The 27,559-nt window shown below is 26.1% G+C and overlaps 2 protein-coding genes across 3 annotated transcripts; both read right to left on the minus strand.

Moving 5' to 3' along the window:
- Positions 1-508: 508 nt before the first annotated feature.
- On the minus strand, positions 509-7,588 carry LOC135923969 (GDP-Man:Man(3)GlcNAc(2)-PP-Dol alpha-1,2-mannosyltransferase-like). 2 transcript variants are annotated; one of them, XM_065459008.1, is made up of 7 exons: positions 7,384-7,588; positions 6,954-7,339; positions 6,596-6,912; positions 6,292-6,538; positions 2,590-2,676; positions 2,425-2,540; positions 509-616 (listed from the first exon to the last, which is right to left on the minus strand). In XM_065459008.1, the coding sequence occupies exons 1-7, from the start codon at positions 7,557-7,559 to the stop codon at positions 611-613; spliced, it is 1,335 nt and encodes a 444-aa protein (XP_065315080.1). In that variant the 5' UTR covers positions 7,560-7,588; the 3' UTR covers positions 509-610. The 2 variants fall into 2 exon arrangements, with proteins under 2 accessions (XP_065315080.1, XP_065315079.1); XM_065459007.1 differs by lacking the exon at positions 509-616 and having other exon boundaries at positions 2,251-2,540.
- Positions 7,589-26,703: 19,115 nt separating this feature from the next.
- On the minus strand, positions 26,704-27,456 carry LOC135924045 (zinc finger MYM-type protein 1-like). Its single transcript, XM_065459092.1, has one exon. The coding sequence runs from the start codon at positions 27,454-27,456 to the stop codon at positions 26,704-26,706; it is 753 nt and encodes a 250-aa protein (XP_065315164.1).
- Positions 27,457-27,559: the final 103 nt, after the last annotated feature.

The following is a 27,559-nucleotide window of genomic DNA, read 5'->3' on the forward strand; positions in this document are numbered from 1 at the left end:
ATTTCAGGATACCATGTTTAAAAAATTCTTTTATTTAAAGTATAAATAAGAAAATAGGCGTTAATTAAAAAGATTTAAAATAAATAAAACTTTGGGTGTTCCTTTCTATTTTTATAAAAAAAAAACTTTTAAAATATTATAAATCTATTTTAAAAAAGAAATAAAATATAAAAATTATTTAGAAAATAATTTAATAATGTAAAATAAATATACATAAAATAAAATAACAAAAAATAGAAAAGTAAATAAATTGGATCGGATCGGTTCTTTACAGGTATCGGCCCGATCCGATATTTTTGGAAAACGCGAAATATCGGTACCGATCCGATATTTAATATCGGCACAGCCCTAATTATATGTAATCAGGACTATAAAATTTTATAATTTTGAATATTGGTTTCAATGCAGAGTATGTAAAGGTTATGCGCATGTGTCCTGTGCCAAAAAAGATTGCTATTTTATTTGTTATTTGTTATAATTGTAATTGTAAATAATATTATATAAATAACGCATATATAAAAATCTGAAGAAAATATTTTGTGTCTCATAGGAAGCCTAATAAACCATTTGATTCGACTAGCCCCATCTATAATCCGACTAATCACTTCTACTAAACCTTTTTTTAAAGAAAAAATTATTATATATTTAAAAAATATAGCTGTGTATATTTATAGCTAAGCGTTTAAAATATCGATTGGTATTTTGCAAAATCTTATACTATCATTATTTTCTAGCTATGATGATTTTGACAAAATTAATGCCGACTTGGTCTACCCTACAGTTGGGCATTATCTTAAAAAATAATTTGAAAATAATTATAATATATACTTTTAAATAAAAATAGGCATTTCATATTTCAATTATTATAAATATTTAGGCATTTTAAAAAATTTTCATTTTTAAGCTCGGATTTTCTCTTTTAAAATTTAGGCCCGGTCCGAATTCTTGTTTTCAATATTGGCAAATTGTTTCGAAGAGTTATTGAAGCAATAAATGAATATTAAACGTCATTAGTGCTGTTAAAATGCTCGATTTAAACCGATTTTCGTTTTTTGAGTTAGCAGTTTTGCAACACTATCCATTATATATACGATTTTCCGACTGATTAATTGATATAATTTAGATTGATTTTTTTTTAAATTGGCACGGACCATTATAATTTAAAAAAAAATATATTCAGGTCCAGCCTGTATTTTTTAAATTATACAATTTTTCTTGCTGGTCTACAGCAGATCTCTAATAATGATATTATTATATACTAGAGGAAGCTCTCCCGCCTATTGTTTTAAATTTTTTTTAACCCACTAATTGACAATTTTTTTTTTTTAAAAAAAGAAGAAAAAAAGTACATCATTGACTTAAACTTCAGAATTAATGCTCGCCAAAGTTTGACAAACTTCGTGCTTAAACTGGGTCTATTGATTTAGACTCCTATCAAATTTTTTAAAAAATATAAACAGAAAAGATCAAGAATATTTCTAAAGATCGTAAAATCATAAGATTCAAAAATATTTGAATAGGGGGAAATCTCTTATTTCACTTAGATGTCAATAAAAACAGTTTAACTCCAAAGAGTAATGTTATAGTTTTTATTTAGCTTATAACTTTTTGGGTTAGTGACTGGGCAAAACTGATTGATAAATTTATAAATATTATATAGGCGCACAGATATCAATTTCGCCAGTAAGGATTAAAGTCCAATTAAAGAACTCAATGATAAATATATAAATAAAGCCTGAGTTTCTTGTACGCGATTCTTAGAAAATAAGAGTTTGAGGAAAAGCATAGGATAGGATAGCAAAAAAATTACATTATAATAAATTTTATAAGCCAAATCTAAGTTCATTAATCATTATATAAATTTATTAAGGTTAAAAGAAAATTAAAAACTATCATTTAATCAATCTTGTACCTATTTTAAAAAAAAAATATATATTATTCAATTAATATGATCATAAAAATAAATGTTTCAAAATAAAATAGTCACTATTAGCAAATTATCACGAATATTGACCTATCGATACATGTTTCGCAAAATAGTTTTCGCTATATTGTCTTCTCGATAACGATTTCGTTATAAAAGTTTCGCAGAATTGTCAAGTAGAACTCCCCAAATCCACTAATGTAATTTATATTTTTTAAAGATCTGTTTCCGGCGAAATGATCAGGCGTATATTTTAAAAATTATTTTAAAAAACCATTGTTGTTTTTTCTCCCCTCCAAAAGAAAACTTATTTTTTTCCCCTGAAAAATAGATATTTATTATTATTCATCCCTATTATATAATAATACATAAGATAGAAAAAAGCAAGGAATTTGTATACATTTGATTTACAAAGCTTTATTAATTCTTGTTTCTATATAGGGCGAAATTATTTGTAGAAAATGTTTTTCGAAAATTTCATTAGAAAATTTTGCACCAACCGCTTCTCTAGCATTGTGCCTGATGTAATTCCGTTCTTCCGCTGACATATTTATGATATCGAACATGGTATCGGCGTAAGTTTCTTCGGTGTCAGCCAAAAACCCTACGGGGTTACCTGTATTATTATTTAAAAATAAAACTCTTCAAATCGATTAAATAAAAACCTTTAAATGGCTTCATAATATCCAACTTAGGACCCCCGGAATTGTTGGCAATCATGATCAATCCAGCGGCCATACATTCAACAATGCCTATTATGGAACAATATTAAAATTAATTATTTAATTTATCAAATTAAAATGATTTTATATAACATTTAAAGATATATCCAACAAATGAATGAACCTATAATTTTTATAATAAAAATCACCCCCCCCCCCCAACCTTCCAGGAGCCAAGTAATTCGAGTTGCAGACTTCAATAGATACATGTTGGCTGGTAATATTGGGATTACCTTTTCTTTAAATGTTTTTCCTAAAATGTTAATTAGTGGAAAGGGTATCATTGCTCAAAATATCTAAGTTTAGTAATAATTGGGAGGGACGGAGAGGCGGGCGAATAAGCAGGATATTCTTCAAATCAGAATATTTATTTCTTTTTGGAATTTCGATCTTAGTAATGGATATGTTAGATTTCGCGGAAAGGCCAAGTGCCATACCAAAGGAAAATTTGACAATAAGATTAGCGGATCACCGTCTGGTCTTCTATCACAATTGGTAAAAAGATAAAAGGGTTCCATAATAGAAGTATAACGAAATGGCAATTAAATAATATTCACAATGCAGGGGATGGTAGGCTTTTAAGGCGAGGAAAAGTCCGCAATTAACATGTTTTGTAGATGTGATAGCACTAGAGAGTCCAGCAAAGTGATTTTTTCATGACCCGAGCCCGAATTTAAAAGAATTTAGTGCCCGAGGACAAATATTTTCTTCCAGCCAGACCCAAAACTGACTAAAAAAAATAGAGTTTAAATATAATATATTTTATTTAAAACCAGATAGAATATGCTGCATGTAAGTAATGAAGTTTTAACTAGTCAATACAAATCACAATCACATTATTATATTTAAATGAATAAATGAAATAATTTAGATGATGTGATTCTGATTGACATTTCGATGAAACAAAATGATTATTGAGGATATTTCTAATATATAATTTTCGGGTCTCGGATCGGGATGCCTCTTACAGCTCCACCCGAGCTCAAGAAAAAAGTCTTAAATATGCGAGCCCCGGATCGGGTTTCAGACAACCCGTACAAAACTCTAAATAGCATTCCCCAAATGTAGAAAAATTGAAATGTGAAATTATTCAACCAATAAATCGAAAGCCAGTGGACAAATGTTTTTCATTTGAGAAATAATTTATATCTCATTTCTCGAGAGCTATCTTGGGCAGAACTAACCTTGACGAACTAAATTTGGATAAAAAAGTCGTAGATAGTGAATCCCAATTACCCTTGACTTTGATACAAGAGTGGCTTATAAGCCAAGAATGTATTATATTAAATTTAGGGTGGATTATATAATCCTAATTTACTTTACATTGGTGTTTTAGAGAGATATGGTTCTGTATTTCAACAATTTTCCACCACTCTGGAACAATTTTTAAAATAGAAGTATTATTTGTTTTTTTTTAATTAAAAATGGTCAAAATTTAGTTTCTAAACTTTATATTAAAAAATAATTTCCAGGTCTATTAGATGCATGTAATTATTTTTTTCATAAAAAAAATTTATAATTTAATAATTTTACGAAATTTAATAGAGGGCAAATCTGATTCAGCGGAAGATTTTTTGGAATCAGATATAAATGAGAATGATTAATAATAGATTAAAATAATGATTAGCGTTGTTAAAAGGCCCGATTTGGGTCGATTTTAAAAAACGACCCGATTAAGATTATAATCAAAATAACATTATGTAAGCCTAGAGATTTTACACATAGCTGGCAGAAATGTTGGGACATCTATTTGCCAAATCTCGATGCTTTCATAATATTATTTTAGTTAAAATCTTAGTCGGGCCGTTTTGAAAAATCGACCCAAATCGGACTTTTTAACAACACTTATAATGATATTTCCCCGTCTATTATAAGGAAGCCTAAGGCAAGAAATGGTCATATTTGGCAGAAAGATGTCAATCGTTGTTTCAGAAAGAAAAAAAATCTAGTCGAAATATAATTCATTTTATAACAAGGTCCAAAGGGAGAATAGTAAGGCAAACTTGATTCCACCAACATATTTTGGCTATTATATGAATAAATGGATGGAAGCCTAATATAAAATTCACACAAATGCAACCTATAAAACCTTGGAACTTTAAGATTTGGGGCTTATATTATTATCAGCCTGTATGAGAATTAATCATTTACCGATACGCCTTCTTTTTAAACCCAAATTATAATAGTATTTATAGATCGGGTTGCCAACAGTGAGTGATTATTATTTATTTTAGCAAACTTTTCATATAATATCAAAGAGATCTTAACGATCGTTCTGTCGCAATAAGAAACACATTCGGAGAAACAATATAAACAGTTATCGATATTTTACTCCTTCGGCATATTTAATTGTTGATGAGAAGCCTCTTGCCTTTTACTGGCTGCTATGGTTTTCGCTTGTATATTCCTTTAAATTGGATAGATATAGCAACCTCAATGCTATTCCTATTCCTTATCTCTGGGAAAGGGAACTTACACAAGTAAAAATACCTCACGACAAATATTTTGTCAAGGAAATAAGAAAGCTAGCCCATAGTTCCAATAGCAATATAACCACGGAAAAATGATTTATACCTATCAAGCTTGCAAAACATTTGTTATACCATCCTTATAATTTGACAATGAGTTGGCACACTCAGAAAAGGGAAATTCCTAGTACCTCACTAAAAACCAAAAATTAGTGATAAATAGTTAGATATATTTATATGCTAATCTCATTCAATACTTTCCCACGTGCCACAACCGAAAATATTGCCCTGGTATTGTCAACATTCATTATTCGAATGATGAAGTTCCATCTTAAATATCATATTACAATTCAACCAGGGGCTAGTGTTGTTAAACGGCTCGTTTTGAGCATATTTTTTTAAAATGGCTAACTCAATTTTTTAGCCAGAAAAATATTGTCTAACTTTAGAAATTTGGATAATATATATCTAGACCATTGTATGAGCAAAATCTTCAAGCTTGCGTAATATTTTTCTGGATGAAATATTGAGTTACCGTTTAACAACACTAAAAGTTGCGTTGATATCTGGGACCAACTTTGATCTTAATTCGAGCGCATTTTAAAATAAAAATATGGCATTTGGCGCCTTTTATTGGACTATAAAATCTAATCTCCACAATTCTTATATATATATAAGCAATTGCTATAAAAACTGTCAAAATCTAATTTCACGACGTGATTTTGACGTTATTCTTTCTGAAAAATTGACTTTAACCTTGGTATTCACACAAATTGCGCGGCTTTAATATGAGGCATAATTTTTTAAATCAAATATAGCGAGTGCATGGAAATATTTTAAAAAAGCTTGAAAAATCGGGTAGGTGCATTCTTGCCACCTATGCCAAAAACCTGTGTAAAAAATTATCAAATAGTTGTGTGCCAATATGAATAGATTTGAATATAATTATTTTTCATATGCTTACCAAATAAAAACTTAAAACCCAATTATTCTCTTAAAAATTAATAAACATATTATGCTCTTGCAATATAAGATGAGTAAATTTGGGTTAAAAGGGCCATGAAATTAGTTCATGAGCGGCTCATAAAAATTAAAAATGCTTAAAAAATAATATTAAATTAAACTATTTAAAAGTTGTAGCATAATTTTTAGCATATAAAACTCTTTTTTTAAAAACCTATTCCAAAATGTTCATTCCACATTGTGTGAATTCCAATAAGGGCCTTTGAGAGATTAAGCTTGAGATCATCAAAATTTAGATTTATTTTAAAATCAACATTTTGAGTTATGTTCAATGATGAGCACAATTCTTTAAGCTTTTCAATTCTACTAATGTCCTCTTTATGCCTAGCACTGCCTACGAGAGATAATCTTATTGTATATTTTTGATGTATTTTTGCCGATTCTATCCTTTTGAGCAAGAGCTATATTTATAAATTTATTTATAATATTTGAGTAGACTAGACACTTAATAAAATTACTTTAAATGATTTTAATTGCTTAACATGATCCTTTTCAGGTCTGAATTGACCTATTGAAACAATATTTATTTCTGTGTCATTTAAAACCCAATTTTCACTGGTATTATTTAATTGGCTAAATGTTTTAGTATCACATGGTGGATATAGTATATATGTTTTATTTTGTTTGTTCCAAAGATTTAGAATATGGTCATTTGTCCAAGATGAATTTACAAAAATAAAATCTGCATTTCTACCCATAATTCCATATAATTTAGCAAATAATTTGTAATAATATAATTTTGTTACACTTACAATATGATATTTGGAAATAAAGGCTAATGACATTATAATATTAATTTTTAAATTTCAAATTTACCAGAATTGTTGTATTGAATTTCCTTATGTTGCACTTTTTTAATCATATCATTACTTATTGTAGGATAATGAACATAACATCCAATATAATCAGAGCCCATATACTTAAAAGTTGGTAAAGCATATGAAAACCCTGCAGTATCAATTAATATAGTTGGACAATATTTAAGTCGTGCTTCAATTCCTAATATTAATGATCCTAAACTTTGACCTAGAAGAGTAAAAAATGGGTAATATTTTGATTCAATCAAAGGCCTGAGTTTTAAAAACACAAAATGAATATTTTTTGCATCAATGTTGATACCAAAATTTTTTTGAACTTTATCCAAAATATAAAAAGATGATTCCCGATCTCCAGTGTATACAATGCATTTATAATCCGGATATCTAAATAAAAAGAATTATAAAATAAAATATGTTTTTTTAATTACTTTTTTTGTAGTGAATTTATGGCATACCATAATACTCTTTCTCCACCACCACCATCATTTGCATAAGGGTGGAAAAATCCAATCGTTTTAGGGTGCTTTCTATGTATATCATCAAAAAATTTAATTAACAAGAATAGAATAATCATAAGTGCTATTACAACTATGTACAAAATCATTGATAAATTTTTAAAACATGTGTACAAATATGGATACATGATTTTTAATACGTAAATATATATGTAAATATTCAATGGTAATTTTAAATATTTGCTTGAAAAATAAAGATTGATGATATATTAAAATCATTATAATTTTGATTAAATTTTGAGGTTATTATATATATTTGAGTCTAACTAATTTTAAGGTATTTTTCTAGCTCTATTTATTTTATAGATATTCAGTTGCTTAATTCTAAGGTAATGATATGTGACATCAAACATTATTGATTATTAATGTGCTCATAAAATTATTTATCCGTCAAATTTAAATTGAAATAATTTATATTAAAATGAAATAAATTATGAACGGATATTATTGTTTCTGAAATCAAAATTTATATTCAGAGGAACCCCCAGGTTACGAATTAACGAAAAGAATTATTACATACAAGAGTGAAAAGTTGTTATGCAAAACATTTATATTTGAATTAGCGCAAATTATAAAATAAAATATGATATTCGAAATAATAAAATAGAACATAATGAAATATTAAATGAAATAAAAATAGGAAATAATAGAGAATGTTGATATGAAAACAAACTAAGTAAGAATGAAATAAAAACGAAATTTAAAAAAATAATAACTGCATAATTCCGACTTTAATTGACAAAAAATAAAGATTTCCGATGTTGATTTTCTATAAAATATAAATATTCCACGAAAATTTTTTAAAGTGGAGGGAAATAAAATGAAATGAACGCATTATTAAAATTTCTTTAAATATATATTAATTTTTTTAAGTAAAAAAAATGTATTACATTAACAAATATAATTATGTTATGTATATTTATATAGAACGATAGTTTGCTAAAACTAAAATAAATTTAGAATATATTTTTTTGGTATTTTTTTATATTTTATACAATAAATATTTCCTCTTGATTCACTTTCTTATTCTAATCTTATATATGGTTGTTTTTACTCAATTTGGGATAATTCAAATTAGAAATCTGCAAAAGTAGGCCCGGCCCGAACCCGATCCGTACCTGACCCGAACCTGCCCAAACCCGGCCCGGCCAGTCGGGCCTATCTTTTTACAAAAAATCGGGCTCGGGCTGGGTCGGGCATAATATTTTTTATAAAAATTTTTTAAATATATCTAAATTTATCAATTTTATGTTGAACTTTTTATGTAAAATAAAAATATTTGATTATATTTAGAGGAACTAGACACTAGAGGTGGGCGCGGGACGTGAAATGGGTCACGGCATGAGTGTGAATAAATTTTAAATTCCAAGGCGTGACTGGGCGTGACGGACCTTTTTAAAATTTTCCCCGTGCGTGATCGGGCGTGAACATAAATTTCCCGTGAATCACGGAAATTTTAATTTTTAAAATTGTTTTTTTATAAATATAAATTTGCAATTTTATAATTATAAATTTGCAATTTTTTAATTATATTATATAATTTCTTATTTAATTTAGTTCTTTTTTTAAAAAGAATAATTTATGAAAACTAAAAATCTTCCGCATTTTATATACAACATCCGGCATCATTTTGTTAGTCCTATTTTCTTTTTATGTTTAGGTGTTTTTTATCGCGAGACCTTATGCTAAATTTTGCTCAAACTTTTTACAGAAAAGTCAGTTATATTTTATTTGTAAAGATCTTAAATCTTTAAATGCAAAAGAAAGTGAAGGATTAAAGCTAGGCCAAGAGATAAATGTTGGTGTTACATATAACAAAATATAAAAGTTGTGAACCGGAAAACTCTTATGAATACTATAGGTCCAAAAATATACCATGAAATAAAATTTAAGATTAAAAGCATGATCATTGTCCATAATCACTGATATTTAGACGGATGACTATAAAAATCTAAGTTTTTTAACCATTATAGGACATATTATCATTAAGGATTTTAATTAAAAACATTTGTTTTGGGCACAAGGGCAATGGATGAAAAAAGCGTCAAAATTAAAAGTGTAGTCAATTCAATTTTAGAAGAATATACAGAAGTAGAAAATAAATAAATGTATTGTGAGTGATAACGGAGCAAATCTTATAAGTGCATTCAAAGATGACGAAACGCTAGCATGTATATGACATATACTAAATAATATTATGCATTATATTTTTGACAATTGTTTAACTGAAATAGCTTTAAATATAAATGGTATAAAAAAATAGTACAATATTTCAAACAATCTACAGCTAATATCAAACTAAGCCACACCCTTAAACAAGATGTAATAGCGAGAATAACGAGATGAAACTCTGTATATATCATGATACAGAGTTTCTTAAAATTATATTCTAAAATACAGGTGTACTTGTTTAGCAAGCTAAAATTAAATAGATTAGCCACAATTGATATCAGTATCATACGCGAGTTAGATAAATTTTTATCAATATTTAAAGAATGCTCGTATAATCTGAGAGCACATTCTCGTCCCACAATAAATAAAGTTTTTCTATGGAAACAAAAATTAATAAAATTTTGTTAACCTTCTAAACGTGATACAATAAAAATCAAAACCTTAAAATACAGAACAAGATTTCTTTTAAAAGATTATTATGCAGCCACTACATAAGGTAGACTTAATTCTAGATCCGAATTTCAAAAGACTTAAGTTTTTAAAATGATATATATAAAACAATCATAAAAATTCTGAATGATAAAAAATTAAATGATATGCATAAGTCGATGCCAACTATCATTTATAACTTTCCTAACTTATCCTAAACTCATAAAAAACTGTATATTCTAAATGGTCATAACCAACTATCACTTTCCTAATTCATCCTACACTCATAAAAGACCGTATATTCTAAAATTTAGTGAATTTCTAGATGATTCTGATGAAGCATCAACATTACCGATGAAAGCTCTGAGGATGAACTTAAAAGATTCATATAAGATAAATAACGACAATATTTTGAAGTTTTGGAAGCAGGAATATTCATTTCCTTTTTTGAGAAAATTATCAAGTAAAATTTGTCAGCTGCAAGTTTGGCTTCTAGTGAAAAGTTATTTTGTGTAGCCGATCTCTTATTAGAGGAAAGGCGTACACAATTGAAATAAAAAAAAGATGGACATTCTTTTTTTTCTAAATAAATTTCGATTTATAGATTATATTTATTTTTTGTTATTAATATGGATTATGAAATTAGAGAAATAATATAATGAATTCAAAAAGTGTAAAATTATAGCAATAGTTTTGAAAAATTTAAAAACACCGTGAATTTTCGGGCGTGATGGGCGTGAATCAAAATATTGCTTGTCGTGAGCGGGCGGGTCGGGTCGAAATTTTTTTAATGGTAAGCGTGAATGGGCGTGAATTTTTTTTATAGCCACCGTGAGCGGGCGGGTCGTGAATAAAAAATTAGGCTCGCGCCCACCTCTACTAGACACCATATAACATATATCATTTATTTTGAATTATTTATAAAAATTAATTTCTATATTTATAATAAATTCAGGCCGGGCCAGTAAATTTTTTCAAAAATAATTTCAGGTTCGGGCCGGGCCGGCAACATTTTTTAAAAAAATCTCGTGTTTGGGCCGGGCCTGGCAAAATTTTTTAAAAAAATCTCGGGTTTGGGCCGGGCCTGGCAAAATTTTTTTTAAAAATTTCGGCCGGGCTTGAAAAATTAAGCCCGATGCAGATCACTAATTCGAATATTCATTTTATTCAATCTTGAATAATCATATCATTCTATTTTAAATATGATTAATTATTCCAAATAACTTGAATAATCACTTTAATTTATTTTATTATATTTTTTGCTTAAATACGTGCTAAAATGGGAGAGGGGATCTAGTATGACTCCATTACACATGGGGCATATGGTAGGGAGTATAAATTGGTTGGAGTAAATATGATTGTTGCATAAAAAAAAAATTCTCGTTATGCTACCATTTATAAATTTTATCGACAAAAATTTCAGGTTTAAAATTGAAATATTGTATTTGTAATTGCAAATAAAGACTTTGAATTGACAAGTTCCTACAAAATATTTTTGATCTAAATTCAATACCAAATCTTGACCCATCTGAGTGAATGCCAAATAACGACATCTTCTATCAATATCAAATATAAAAAATTGAGGTAAGCTTTAATATAAAAATATTTATTGTTAAATTATAAATAATTTAAAAAATTAACCATTTAACAAAGAGTAATTTTAAAATCTTATGTTAATAAATATTTAACAAATAAGATATAATTCGTTTAAAACGAATTGAGTACTAAATTTAATTTCTAATAGGTTTGTTCCATAGGCGTAGCCAGGATTTTCATAAGGGGTGGGGGGGGGGAATTAAATTACTTGTATTGTATATACCTTAATATAAGAGCATGGTAATAATTTAATCCAAACAATTTTAAGAAATTTATTTATAAAAAGTAAGTAGACATATAGTTGATTTTACTCTATTATATAGAATTAGTTATAAAATACTAGGTAAAATTCCACTTTTACAGACATATTTGACAGTTAGAGAATATATTACAGTTAATAATGTAACAAATTTTACTAATCAATGCTCTTGAGCAACAATTTGCATTCAATTATTTAACGCCATCTATTTATTTTAAGTTAAAATATTATTAAAATTTCATCTTCATATTATTCATCCCACAATGTCTTTAAAAGATATTTTCTGGTGTCCTTATGAATATTTTATAGTTTTCTGTAAAATATATAATTCGCTATATTGGTAAAAATTACTTGATTGTCATTTGATAATTAGATATATGTAAATCTACGACATATAATATTCCACTGTTTATATTATGCTTTAATATTTTTTTAATTTTTGATTTAATTTTATCAATGGTTTTATAATTATATTTTACTTTTATTAAGATAATTAAATTAAAATTACTCACTTTATAAAAAATTTTATTTGATATATTATATTATTTAGTAATTTTATGGATCTATCAATGACATAAAGCTACTATTTCAAAGCTTTTCTTTATATCGTTAAAATTAAGCCCACCATGTCTTTTTCTAATGTGATCTATCTATTTATCATCTCTTATATTATGCGATTTGCAATTTTTAATTTTGTATTTTCTTTGGTTAATATTTTTAGGCATATTTTAAAATTGGAAAATCTCTAATAACAACCTAATTTACTAAACATCGACCAAAATTTCCGTCAATATATATTAAATTAAATATTAAGTGGGGGGGGGGGGGGGTTAAAAAAAAATTTAAAAAAAAAATTCTTTAAAAAAAGGTACCCCTACTGAAATTTACTGAAGCAGTTGCTTCGGAGCCCCCCCCCCGTTGTAGGGGACACTGCTGCTGCTGAGCATATGATTGCATAATTTAAATGAGCAATAACTGTCTAGTTGTTTAAAAAACATCAAAAATAGAAGATAATCTTTTAGAAATTTTATGTCTCACAATAATTTTCTCGATTACTCATCTAGCTTCATAATGTCATCTCGGTCTAACCACCATATAGTCGATTAATGATAGATACTGCCTCAAGGTAGTACCTATCAAATTTGTATTTTGTTTATTTTTCATTTGGATAGGGTACTACCAAATCATTTTTTAAAAAATCTGTATTCTTATCGGCAAGAGCGTCGCTTACCAATCAGATGGTTATGAATTAGAACCCCATCAAGATCATCTTTATTTCTCTTATTCCAACTTGGTGGTTCAATCCTTGTGGGATGATATAATAGGAGGCAGGACTCGACCACGTGATACCGTAATAATATATCGTCGGTCTAGAATTGAAGTGCTCTCCTCGACTGGATAATAACTTATTTATTCTCAATATATATAAAAATAAAAACTAGATTACAATTTTAATTTTTGCCAAAGTTATAGCTCTGTCAAAATTGATCAAAAAGTTATTCCTATATTTGATTTTAAACTTTAATGAAAATTTTCTCATTTTTAACATTTACGCAAGTGAAGCACTCCAATTCTAGGCCGACGATATGTTAAATAAAAAGGGTCTTATTATATTTTAATAAAATTTGGTCGGCATTTAGCAATTGGTATTTAGATGTTGACATTGTATTGATATCCACATTTATTATTTGATTATCATTTTATTTTTAATCATAATTTAAATTTTATTATACGATAAATAATTACATTTTTATTTTTCTCAAAAAAGATCATTAACATTTTTTTTTATCTCTTTATATATCTTTTTTTTAAACAATAATAAAAAAAATAACTAATACAAATTGATGTATCAAAAAAAAATGTTAATATAAAATCTCCACCGATTAAATTTAAATACAAAGTGAATAAAAAAATGTCACATTAAAATGATATATATAAAAAAAATGTTAAAATAAAATTTTGACCGAAAGGTATAATCACTATTATTTAACATTAGAAAATTTCTATACGTTGACTTGGCTGTAACTATTATTAACCCATATAGTCTTATGATTTGGATTAGTCGTTTATCCTATTTAAGAATTATTGATTTGGTTAGGCCTGCAAAATTTTCCTTATTAGTCAATTCTATAAAACATTGTCTAAAATGGTAATACAATGTTATATTAGTTTAATGACCTTTTGTCAATGTAGATTAAGAATTATATCGCCCTGAGTTGTTTTTAAAAACCATTAAAAATTGAGGCTAACCTTTTTTTATCACTTGTAATTCTTTAGACAGAAATTTTTTTATATTATTAAATCGAAAATATTTAATATTGTAATAAATGGATAAATATTTTGTATTAAAAAATATTATATTTCGATAGTCTTGTATTATTTTACTTTCATTATTTGCATGCATAATAAATGACAAAAGATGAAATTCAGAATAATTGTTCAGAGTTTGCAAATTTAAATTAAAAAAGTATAATTATATAAAACCCGGCCGAAGGCCCTCAATATATGGGGTCATAAAATTCTTTTTAATTAAGCCCCCTGAGATTGTAAAGGCTAGCGACGCCTATGATCGGGTGGGGGACTGGGGTGGGCATATAAGGGTATATGCTAGGGTAAATTAAAATTGAACAATATAAGTAATAAATAATTTGTACGGTATTAAAATTCATTAATATATATTTTTTTAATACTATAAATTTTAATATCTTAACACAGAAAATATTTAAGCCCAGTATAATTTTATAAACACCCGCAATAATTTTTAGATTTGTAGGAACTAGTTTTGTTAAAATATAAATAATTTAAACCGAGTTATTAATTCACATCAACCACCAAATTCCTCATTTTTACTTTAAATTTTCGTTATTAAATTCTTAGTCAAGGTTGTTAATCTTATTAATATTGAATCAATTAATGTATGTTAATTTATATTCTTATTTTCTAATATTATAATTTATATTATAAAGAATATTATGTCAATTGAACATTTTCTTCAGATGAAGATGATATAAAACATTTTTTAAACCAATAAAAAAATAAATAAGGTTACTGTGTAAATTGTGTCCCAACTCAAATATTTTAACCCCAATTGTTGAATAACCTTGGGCATCCTCTAGACTGGAAAAATGGCAATATAACTGATTGAACTAGTTATAGCAAGATTGAACTCTTTCTATAACTTCGTGAAATTAATAGATGGTCTTGGCCATAAATTTGACGTGATAAATACAAATTACATAGATATTCATATAATGACAAGTCGTTCATAGATGAATATGGTATGGTTATTTAAAGTGAAAAGAAAAAATGCATTGAAATCTCACTCCCGCGCTAACTATTATAATATTAAAACAATGGAATTAAATAATTTCATTTTGTAATCCACTTATTAATGCAATCCTGCAAGACAAAGATAAAAGGTATAAAGTTGATTGCTTACAATTTATATTTTGGTATTATTTTATTTCACTAGATGCGAAACACATCTATAAAGATGAATATATATTATTACTTTACCAGCTATTTAAATCAGATAAGCCATGGTAAAATTAGATGTCAAGAAAGGAAGCTTGAACTTATATCCTGTTTGAGAAAAGATCTTAACAAAGAAAAAGCAGATTTGATTCCTTTAAAAAACAAGAAAGGTAAAAAAAAATTTGAAAGAATCGGAATGAAACTACTTTTGAAGATGAAAACTAAGCTTTTTTCAAAATAAAGATTATTCCTTAATTTTTAATAAATCCCCCAATTAAAATTTTTATTTATCTAATATAATACAAGCATCCCATCCTCTGCGTTAGTTGAACGTGTGTTTAGCACGGCGAAAGTCGTGTACTGAGAGCTCATTTATTATCTGTATTATTTTTAGCATAATTTTAATTTATATAATATATGGGGATTTTTTTATATATAATACTTAATTTTTTAAGTAACGTGTTACTTTTTTGAAAAGCCAGTATCGCTCGTTCTTTTTTTGTCACAAGTTAACAAGTAATGGTAAAGCGTTTCTCTTTTAAAGTGACGTTTATAGCACTACAATTTGATATAAATACCAAATATATTAATTTTATTATAATTTACAATTCCATCTTTAGTTATATTAATTTAATTGATAATGGGAAATTTTTTTTAATTTATATAATTTTAAATCTCTATAAAATTTTGATGGGACTCGACCCTGAATAGTCCTTTTCTAGTAAGGTTCATGATTTTAAATAAATATTTTCAAATTATATAATCAATATTTATGACATTATAAAGTATTTTGCTTTAGTATTGAAAATAAAATTGCATGTGTATACACTTAAAAAAATATTTTTTTTAGATTTTCAAAAATTAAATATTTTAAAATAATTGACGTTTCTGGACACAAACTGAACCTTAACCGAACTTATTTTTTTCGAACCCATATTAAATTGACTAATTACAATTTTGATCTTGTTTTGAATCCGAACCAAATCTGCCCAAAAAATTTGGTCGGTTCTAACCCCTAAAATCATATTAACCATCGCCATATCATAAAGGCAATTCTAACCCATATTATGATTTTACAATTCAATGACATCCTATTCACGTCATTTTGTGGGCTCATTCATAACTAATGATATATCTCAGTTAATTTTGAAAACTCATGAGCAAGGGTGTCATTGAAACCATGATAAACCGTAATAATTTTATTCGTAACTTAACCGTTAAAATCAAATCTTTAAAAAATAGAAAGAATAGAACTGTTACAAACACATATGGTTTAAATGGTTCTTTAACCGTTGTTTTTATTTAAAACGAATTTATTTATTTTAAATGATATAATTGAAAATTATTCTTTTTATAAAAAAATAAATTGTCCATATGTTTCCTTAATTTGATATTTTAAATTTAAGGTTTTATTAAAAAAATTAAAGAAATTAGGCTGACTACATTTATAGTAAACACGGTTCGCCTCTTGCGATGCTAAATTATTCGCTACTCAATTTACTTAATCAAGCCTATAAAAGGTAAACTTATAAATATTTGAGAGAAATGATGAAAGGGGACAGCTGTTTAAATATATTTATTATCGCCGTGAAGAATCATTTAGATTTCGCTAGCGATTAATTTCGTTTCGCGGGCGCCTAATTGGAGCGTTTGAGCCATTCAAGCTGCTTATTGTTTAAATACTAATTTTTTAATATTTGTTAAGATTAACATGGAAACAATCTCTCGTTCGAATTATCTCTAACTTATTGGTCAATTAAAAAAAAAATCAAAACTTGTAAAAGCAGGCTTTAACCGAAAAGAACTGATATGAATTTATAAATCGGATATCTATATAATTTTTGTTGCCGCTAGCATTTTTATATATATGTTTTGTATATTGATTTGGGACGATAAATTAATACAATTTTTAAGATTATCATTAGAATATTATTCTGGGATTTTGTTTAAAACTTAATATATGAAAGAAAATAAATTATGCTTTATATATTACATGGGACTATTACAATGGTGTTTTAAATATTACAATAATTGAAATTACTACATTGTTCAAAAAAAAATAGCTAGAAGAATTTGAAACTAAAAACTGACTAGAACTGAACCGCTATACTTAACGGTTCCACACTCTGCTCATAAGGCCATTTCAGCTCATTTGAACTTGATCAAATTTCTGATCCTAGTTCAAATATATACCATTTGGGGAATTTTTTTTTCTTCTTTTACCATTTATTTAATGTGGGCTATTGGAGTATGTACATATCAATTATGGTTGAAGGCTTGATATTGACTTGTTTTTGTCAAAAAAAGGCCTAAAAAAATACTTCACCAAACATATAGAATTTGATTAAAACATATATCTTTTTTTCTTTTATAATTTACTAAAAGGGATATATTATTTTAATTTCCATAGAATTATTAAAATGTTATGTGCGAAAATCAGACAATGTTGAAAACTTATATTATTTTGAATCACATTACCCTATTACCCATAAAATTAGCCATGCAAGGAAAATTTTGATTTAAAATAAAATAGTAGCATCGGATTAAATTAATTGAATTTCAAGTGATATCCAAATTATTTGTATAAATGATATATATGTATAACTGAAAAACAAATATATAAAATAAATTTTTATATTAAAATACCCATTTCTAAAAATTATATTACAAAATTAACACCCCTTTAACTTTAAAAATAAAATAAAATAATAATAATGGATGATGAGTTCAAATTGTGATTATCTGTACGTGTAATATTGTATTAGGCTTCCGATTGATCTAAATATAAAATTTAAAAAAAGATTATTAGCTTGTGAATTTTATATTCAAACAGTGTTGTTAATCGGCTCGATTTGGCCGATTTTTTAAAAAAACTTAGACCTAATTTATAGTAAACGCGTTACCTTCGAGCGTTGCCATATTTAAAATTGTGTTATTACAGCTGATTCAGTTTTAAAAACTAATTTAGATAAAGCTAAAATAGAGATGATTGTTTTTTTTATAATATTTAAGAAAAATTGTTTATATTGAATTCACTAATTTATTGGCTAAATTTTGCAATAACGCTAAGTTAAATAACGCGTTTACTATAAATTAGGTCTTACTCGTTAATTTAGCTAGAAAAATATAGCCGTAACTTCGAGATTTAGCTGGACATCTATGACCAAAAAATCTTATTTTTCTGGTCGATTTAGCCGTTTTCAAGAATAAGCTCAAATCGAACTTTTTAACAACTCTATTATTCAAACAAATAATAAAATTAAATTAGAGTATATATCATCATGTTAAAGCCTTGCAAGTCCCACCGGAAATATAACCGGGTCGGGCTTAAAAAATCTATAAATATTATAAAAATTCATTTAAAAAAAAAATTTAAGATAAAAATGATGATTAAAATTTTTATAGGATTAGAACAGAGTAATCATCCAAATTTATAAAATGCTTTTAATTTATGTTTTCTTTATTTTCGTTTAAAATGTCGGGCTCCAAGTTTTAATAATTAATTAAAACTTTTGGGCCCGGTCGCAAAAATTAAATTTGCAGGACATATATACATGGTTGCCAGATTTCCCGCTTCAGTTGTAATTTCCAGATTTTTTAGTTTCATTTACCCCAAAACACGCCGTCTATTGACTTACCATTTTCCCGATTTTCCCTAATAGATTAACCAGAAACTTACGCTATCATTTTTTATTTCAATTCAATCATACATTTACAAAGGCACCTTGTTGTTGTTTATTTTTTTTATCCATATTTTGAGAAAGGAAGAAACAAATACATGTTTAACATTCAAAAAAATTTTCTAAAATCGCAATAACAAAATGATTGGAATTCCATTTATATCCATGGGTCAGAGAAGATAAAGAATATAGCCTAAATGAAATTATATAATATGCAATGCAAAATTTAATTTCAACCATGGAGGACACTATGATGTAAAAAAATCTCAACAAGTCAAATATTTTTAATTTAAAAAATAAGAAATCATCAAATAATATTCAACTATACTTCAAAAATAATAATTTATGTGATGATAATACTGCAATAGCCGAAATGACATTCATCTATCACACAATAAAATATTCGTACACAGAATTGCGCTACAAACTTATCCTATACTCTTGATTCAAAAACAATCAGTAACATAGGATAATAAATTAACATTCGGGGAAGTTGAATTAATAATAATCAATTTTAATTCGAATTAGATAAACTATTTCAGGAGTTCTTTGTTTTAAATAAATTTTAGTTCAAATATATTAAATTTGACTCAAAAACAAATCACATACAAACGCTGATTCAGAGCGCATATTTAGTTTAATGAAAAATTTTTGGCGGAAAGATCGTAATCGATCATCTTTATTAGTTTTAGAAATGGAATTAATGATCAAACATTATTTTAATTTTACTTGTATAGATTTTAAGGAATATGTAAAAAAATAAAAATTTAATAAAAAATCTTTCTAAAAAATATGTAGATTTTTAAATAATATCTATGTTATAAAAAATTTTTTGAATTATTGTTAATTCTCCCGCTTTTTGTTTGAATGAATCTGGCAACCCTGCAACATGTTATTTATAATTTAATATAAATTTATAAAATATGTCTGTCATAGAAGAAGGTCAATATAAACCAATTTAACATTAATTGCCCAAAATATTTGTTTTTATGAAAAAATATATTATACTGTTATAGTCGCCGTTGAATCTACTTCTGTCAAAAGAACATCGTAATTATAATTATACATGTTGGAAGCTCCTATTCTAGTTACATTCATATTAATTCTGTTATTTACATCCTTGAACAGCGTTGCAGGAATGGGAGTAATTTTACCATTGCTTCCTATTAAACTACCAGCAACCAAATTTGTTGTAACCACTTTATTTTTTATATTTTTTTTTTAAAAAAAGTTTTCCTTAAAATTTTATCTAAAAATAATTTTAATCATGTTAATACTTAATTATTAATATCAATCAAATCTATTTTTAAAGTAAAGAAATCGAGTTTTAATATCATAAATAAATTATAACTCCTTTCAAACTACAAATTAAGGGATAATAACATAATTTATACCCGTATTGGTTTTCACAAATACCGTAGTCGTGACTGTCGCAGTGCACACACCTGTGCCGCGTGTAATAACAATTACGCCAGGATTGCCTAAAATGACAAAATTCTTTTAAAGAAATTGACTAAATTTTATAAAACTAACCTAGAGGGAAGAATGAATTAGGTCCTCGTCCTTTGAAATAGTCATTATTCCGAGGCCTACCGTTTAGAGTGAAAGAACAGCCCTGAGCTGATAACATATTCATTAAAAATATAGTACATATTAATATACAGTATTATAATCTGCTCATAAACGTTCCTGTTTACAATATTTTCTCGCTTTTAATACTTTAAATTTAAATTAACAAATAATTTAGTTTCTAGATTTCTTGTGGAACTATATGAGTAGATTACTGTAGTGTATATGTCGTATTGAGATATGTAATCCACGGGGTATTCGTAGTCTCCAAATTTTAAATCATCTACCGAGGGCGAATTTTTAAATTAAAATCCGATTTACCCGAAAATGTATTTCAGCTTGTGTATAGCACTTATCCTATGAATTTCAGAATTTTAGGCATAAACATTTTTAGACTTTTATTATTTATATAAAGAATCCATATATAAATTGTGGCAATATCTTTGAAATTCACATTGTAGGTACTCTATAAATGCTGGAAAACATCTTCGATCAAATCAGATTTTTAAAATATAAATACCGTCTTCAGTAACGTGATTTAAAATCCATGAATTCCATATCCCAATACTACACACATGTATATATATACATATTTTTTAAATTACAATTTTATATATTTATTACCTTTGACTAACAAAATTAGAACTTGAGCCACTAACAAGACCGTTATTAATTTAAATTGAGAATTCATTTTATTAGAAGCGTATTCGTGCTAATGTCAAAAATTGTAAATAAAATTTTGAACAAATATAATTCGCATAATATATAGTTTTTTTTGTTGGCATCTCCTTATTTATTTGAACAAGTTTTATAAGGTGTTTACAAATTAATTACGTATGATAATAATAAAATAGCAATAAATTATTAATAATGTATAACGATTTTTTTATATTTAAACTAAACTACAAAAAAAAATAAAGGTTAGCCCCTTTTACCTTAAAACTTTTCGGTAGTCTTGTTAAACGACCCGATTTTATAAAACAACCCGATTAGGATTTTAGACGAAATAATATTAAGTATAAGCCTGCAAATTCCATATGCTGAATGATCTAGACTTCCATTTGTTGTATCCCGAGGTTTACATCATATTTATTTGGCTAAAAATTTTAATCGAGTCGTTTTCAAGAATCTACCCAAATCATGCCGTTTAACAACACTATAGTTCTTGGCTATACAATCAATCTCATGAAATATATCCTTAAATTAAATAAGGAGAAAAGTATATTTAGTAAACATAAATAAACTCTGACAATTCTGGGGATGCAAAACAATTTTCCAATTTCTTTCTTTCTTTCTTTCTTTCTTTCTTTCTTTCTTTCTTTCTTTCTTTCTTTCTTTCTTTCTTTCTTTCTTTCTTTCTTTCTTTCTTTCTTTCTTTCCAATAATTTTTTTTTAAAAGAGCGATTCTTTAAATTTTAGTCAAATACATGCTACAGATTTCTTGAAGGTTATGCATGAAAACTCAAATTAAGAAGAAATAAAAATTTGACTCTCCTCGATTTCTTTTTAAAAAATGGAAAATGTGAGTTATAATATGTAGACTCTAAAATTTTAAAAATGTAAGTTAACAACTCCAAAAAAAAACACATAAAAGAAAGGCTCTATGGAAAGAAAATTTTTGAAGATTGTTGTTGCAAGACACTTGGATCATCTGTGAATGGAGATAAATTATGTAAATTTGATTACGATAAAATATTTCGCATATGGGCCCCAGGTCGGAGATAGGGCAAGCGGGGTTAATATTATATGAGATATGGACGAAAACTGATTCAGGCTAGGGTAGGGTTTTGATAAATTTAACAATTTTTAAATTCGTTTAAAGAAGGAGAAATAAAATCCATATCTCATCCTGATTGATTTCATTTCCAAAACATATATGTTTAGTGGGGTTAGATTATTAATATATTTATAAATGGGTGTATATTGTAAGATAGTTTTTTTAAAAAAAATCTTTATATTTCTTTAAATATTATTTATTATTATGTGGATGTAGCTCAAGATAAAATTAAATGAATATGCTTTTTTATTTATTTGAATTAAGAAGAAATAAAATTCTCCTTTTTTGATACTAAGTAAATATTACAAGTCAAATAATTAATATTCATTAGATAATTTTAAATTTTAGGAATTTTTACTAGATAAATAATTCTTCTGACTGTGATTATTGATAATAAAAGTTATTAGTAAACAACTAGTGAAGCACATAGTGTAATATGTATGCGTCATATTTATGATGATCTCTAATACAAAAACATTGGAAAAGATGTTTTTTTTTAAATATTTTTTTGACATCATGCCAATTATTATTTAAAAGCAAATAATTGAAAATTGAAATGGGAAGCCATTAAAATAATTTTTAAACAATGGCGGGGCGGGCGGGCAGGTTAAATAAATATTTAATAGATAAGCGTGAGGATAGGCGGGTAAATATTTTTTTAAAAGATTATTATTGGACGGGCGGGCGGGTTAAAAAAAACTATGCTTTTTTAAATATAAATAAATAACATAAAATGTCATTATTTTTATTGTGAAATGAATGTAACATGACAGATGTCAGAAAAAATAATCTAAAAGTAATACAAAAAGAAACGGGCAAGAATTTTATGGGTAAAAAAATTTGGTGGAAATCTAAAAAAATTCAGGGTTGCAAGATTCATTCAAACAAAAAGCCGGAGAATTTAACAATAATTCATTATATTAATTTTTTTTTCCTTGTGACTTTTTCTTTATTTAAATGAATATGTTTATTACGCAAGAGTAAAATAAATGAAGGATAATAGTGTATATTATTTCTTTTAATATAAAATTAATAGATTTTATTTAAAAATCAGTATACATATTTTTTAGAAGATTTTATATTATTAATTAAATTATTATTTTTTGTTTTCATATTACTTAAAATCTATACAAATAAAATTAAAATTATGTTTGATCATTTATTCCACTTCTAAAACTGACGAAGATAATCGTTTACGATCTTTCAGCCAGATATTTTTCATTAAACTAAATATGCCCTCTTAATCTTTTATGAGATGTTTACATTAGTCAAATTCGATATATTATTATTTTGATCTATAAATGTATTTAAATAACGAATTCCTGGATTAATTCATCTAATTCGATATCTTTTACATTAATTAATTTATTAACGATAATACTTAGATTATTTCTTTTATTATTTGTAAATTTATATTTTTTTTTCTAAATACTTAATGATTTTAATGAATTTATTAACTTCATTTTGAAATGAAATCTTATATTACATAGCAACACAAATAATAGATGCTGGTTAATTTGCAGTCATAGTCATGACACACTCACGATGTAAACTAATATCAGAATTTATTATGTTGGATAAATTGATAAAATAAAAACACTTAAAATCTTTGGTAAAAATAATTATGCAAATATATTGAAGCCAGTTATTTACACGGCAAGGATGCCATATTATAAATAAAACATTTTCTAACCATAAAATAAGGACTAGAATGATATGATGAAACAATTAAGATTTTATATATTGTCGCACCACCTCTAGTTGATATATTATATCTTAAAATAATAGTAGTTTGTAATAATATCAAATACACTCGTATTATAAATTTAATTCAAAACTGTTTTTCAATTAAGAAAAAAATAGCTAAAATCACGTAAAAAAAGAGAAGAAAAGATATCTAATTCATTACATCCATTGTGGGATGAATAATAAGATGTTTAATTTTTAATAATATTTTAAAATAACTAGATGGCGTTAGAAAATTGAATGCAAATTGTTACTTATATTTATTATCAAAAGCATTTATTAGTAAAATTTATTAAAATATTAACTTTAATATATTATATAACTGTCAAATAAGTCTGAAAAGTAGCATTTTACCTAATATTTTATAACCAATTATATATGATAAAGGATTATAAACTATATGTCTACTTACTTTTTATAAAGAAATCTTTTAAACTTATTTGGACATTGAAAATATTTTTAGGAAGAGGCTTGGTCATTAATTTAAAAATGAATAATACAGTTGAATAGGGATTTTCAGCTGATCACAATATTAAATTTGTTAATTTACAATTAATATATGTTTTTATTTTTTTAATTAGGGTTAGTAAGCTTCAACTGCTAATGCTAAATTAATATTTAGTGAGTGATATTGATGTTCTATTTTTAACACAGAATTTGATTGCAAACTGTAGTGAAAATATAATTTATTTGTATTAATCTAATCTAATATTTAAAATCATAGGCGTCAGGATTTTCCTAAGGGGAGATGGGAATTAAAAATTTATATAAAATATAATTAATTACTTGTATATACATTAATATAAAAGCATGGTAATAATTTCCAAACAAGTATAAGAAATTTATTTAGAAAAAGTAAGTAGGCATATAGTTGATATTCCTCTATTATATAGAATTAGTTACAAAATACTAGGTAAAATTCCACTTTTACAGATATATTTGACAGATAGAGAATATATTACAGTTAATATTTAAAAAAAAAATTTACTAATCAATGCTCTTGATAATAAATATAGCAACAATTTGCATTCAATTATTTAATGCCATCTATTTATTTTAAATAAAATATTAAAAATTAATCTTCATATTATTTATCTAACAATGTCTTTAAATTTTCTGATATTCTTATCAATATTTTATATTCTGTAAAATATATAATTCGCTATATTGGTAAAAATTACTTGATTGTCATATGATAATTGATAAAATTTGATATACTGTAAATCTACGACATTTAATATTCCACTGTTTGTATTGTCCTTTAATTTTTTATTTAATTTATGATTTAATTTTATCAATAGTTTTATAATTATATTTTACTTTTATTAAGATAAATAAATTAAAATTACTCACTTTATAAAAAAAATATATTTGACAGTGACGAGGCGTCAAGTTTACTACTAGGGAAGCAATCAAAAAAAATTTTTATTTTATTTATTAGTCAAACCATAAAAAATTAAGATTTATAAATAAGCGGAATTCGTCTTTGTTTTTGAGTAAAATGATCAAGTACTGAATTATAAAAGTTATTACTAGATTTTAAATTTTTCAATAATTTTCTTTCAATAGAAATCAAAGCTAGATTCGATAATCGATTTTGACTCATTCTGTTTCTACAATAAGATTTGATTATTTTTAAAGATGAAAACCCCCGTTCTGCACTTGCTGTTGTTGCAGCCAAAGTTAAAATGAATTTGCATAATTTAAAAAACTCTTTAAAACTTTTCATCATCTCTTTCTAAATTCATCGTCACGAAACACTACCTTTAATTGGTTTACCAGCTTGTGTAAGTCGAAAAATTGAGAATAAGTGTCATTTAAATTGTCTAATAAATATTTGGGGAAATTTTGATTAAATATTTTGAAATTTACTAATATCTAACAATTCGACGAATTTGATATTTCTTAATGTATCAAACCGAAAATCAATTTCATTGAGTATCTATTATTTTAATTATCAAATTTTTATAAAATTCTCTTGTATTAGGCAATCCGGATCTATTACGTTTTTTATCTAAATTGTCTTCAATATTTTCCTTTACATTTAAATTTCTCCAAAAAACATCAAAGTTTTCTATGTTAGATTTAACTGAATTTCTGAAATCGTTAATACTTATAAGACAATATGATACATCGTTAATTTTAGTTTGAAGTATATCAAATAATAAATCAGATTCTGGAAAAACTTCTTGAAAAAAATATAACAAAATTAGAAAATTTGCATCATTTAATATATTTAAATAACCACGAGATGTTATTAGAACATCATTATCCCAAACAATATCAGATTCTTCATCAATCATACTTTAAAAAAAAACGACTAGATCCTTCAAATAATTGAAAACTGTTTGAACCAGCCGATCATTGTATTTCCATCTTGTTGGGGCTACTCGTGTAATCTTTTTTTAACATATTTATCAAATTCTGCTGTACGCTTAGATGATGTACTAAAAAAATTGGCTAAACCAGATAAAGTTGCAAAAAAACCTTACATTCTTTAATTTTGCTGCAAGATTTTGATAATATAAGATTTAATTTGTGGCAAAACAATGAATATAAAGTGCAGAAGGATTGACGTCTCTAATTTTTGCTTGCAGTCCATGTGAATCACCTGGCATAACAGCTGCGCCATCGTAACTTTGACCCATCAATTTTTTCATAATTTTCTTATCATTCAAAAATTTAATGACAAATTTTGATAAAGAATTAGCATCACGATGCATTGTAACATCAAAGAATTCAATAAATCTTTCATATAATGTCCCGTTATTTAAAACATATCGAAGAACTACAGCCAGTTGGGATTTATTATTTATATCAATTGTTTCATCTAATATTATTGTTATAAATTCCGTTTCTTCCAATTCATCTAATATTTTTTGGTGTAAGACATATGAAATGGAATTAATTAAATCATTTTGGATATCACTTGATAGTCCAATAAAAGTTGTACTATTTTCTAAATGATGTTTTAATAGCAAATTTTCTTCCGCAAGCAAATACATTAATTCAATATAATTTCCTCTATTTACTGAATTAGGTGATTCATCATCACCACGGAATGCGAGCTGCTGAACTCCAAGAAAACATATAGAATTGATTAAAATTTTCAATATTTCTCTATATGATTTAACTTTCGAATTATGCTGTTCGATTGATATTTTGCGCATCGAATCTATCATATTTTCAATACGAATTTCGCCAAATGTTTTTAATTGAATCATCGACTGCAAATGAGCTGTTGATTCTTCATGTCGTTTAACTGCCTTTGAAAAATTATTCATATCCGAAAATCCTCTATCATTTCAAACATATTTTTCCTTTGGGAATAATAAGCATGACCAACAATATAGAGAATTAGAAAATTCACATCCAGTGAGCCATTCA

Source organism: Gordionus sp. m RMFG-2023, chromosome 2, assembly GCF_954871325.1.
Source record: "Gordionus sp. m RMFG-2023 chromosome 2, tfGorSpeb1-WG-v2, whole genome shotgun sequence".
Classification (NCBI taxonomy): Eukaryota; Metazoa; Nematomorpha; class Gordioida; order Chordodea; family Parachordodidae; genus Gordionus; species Gordionus sp. m RMFG-2023.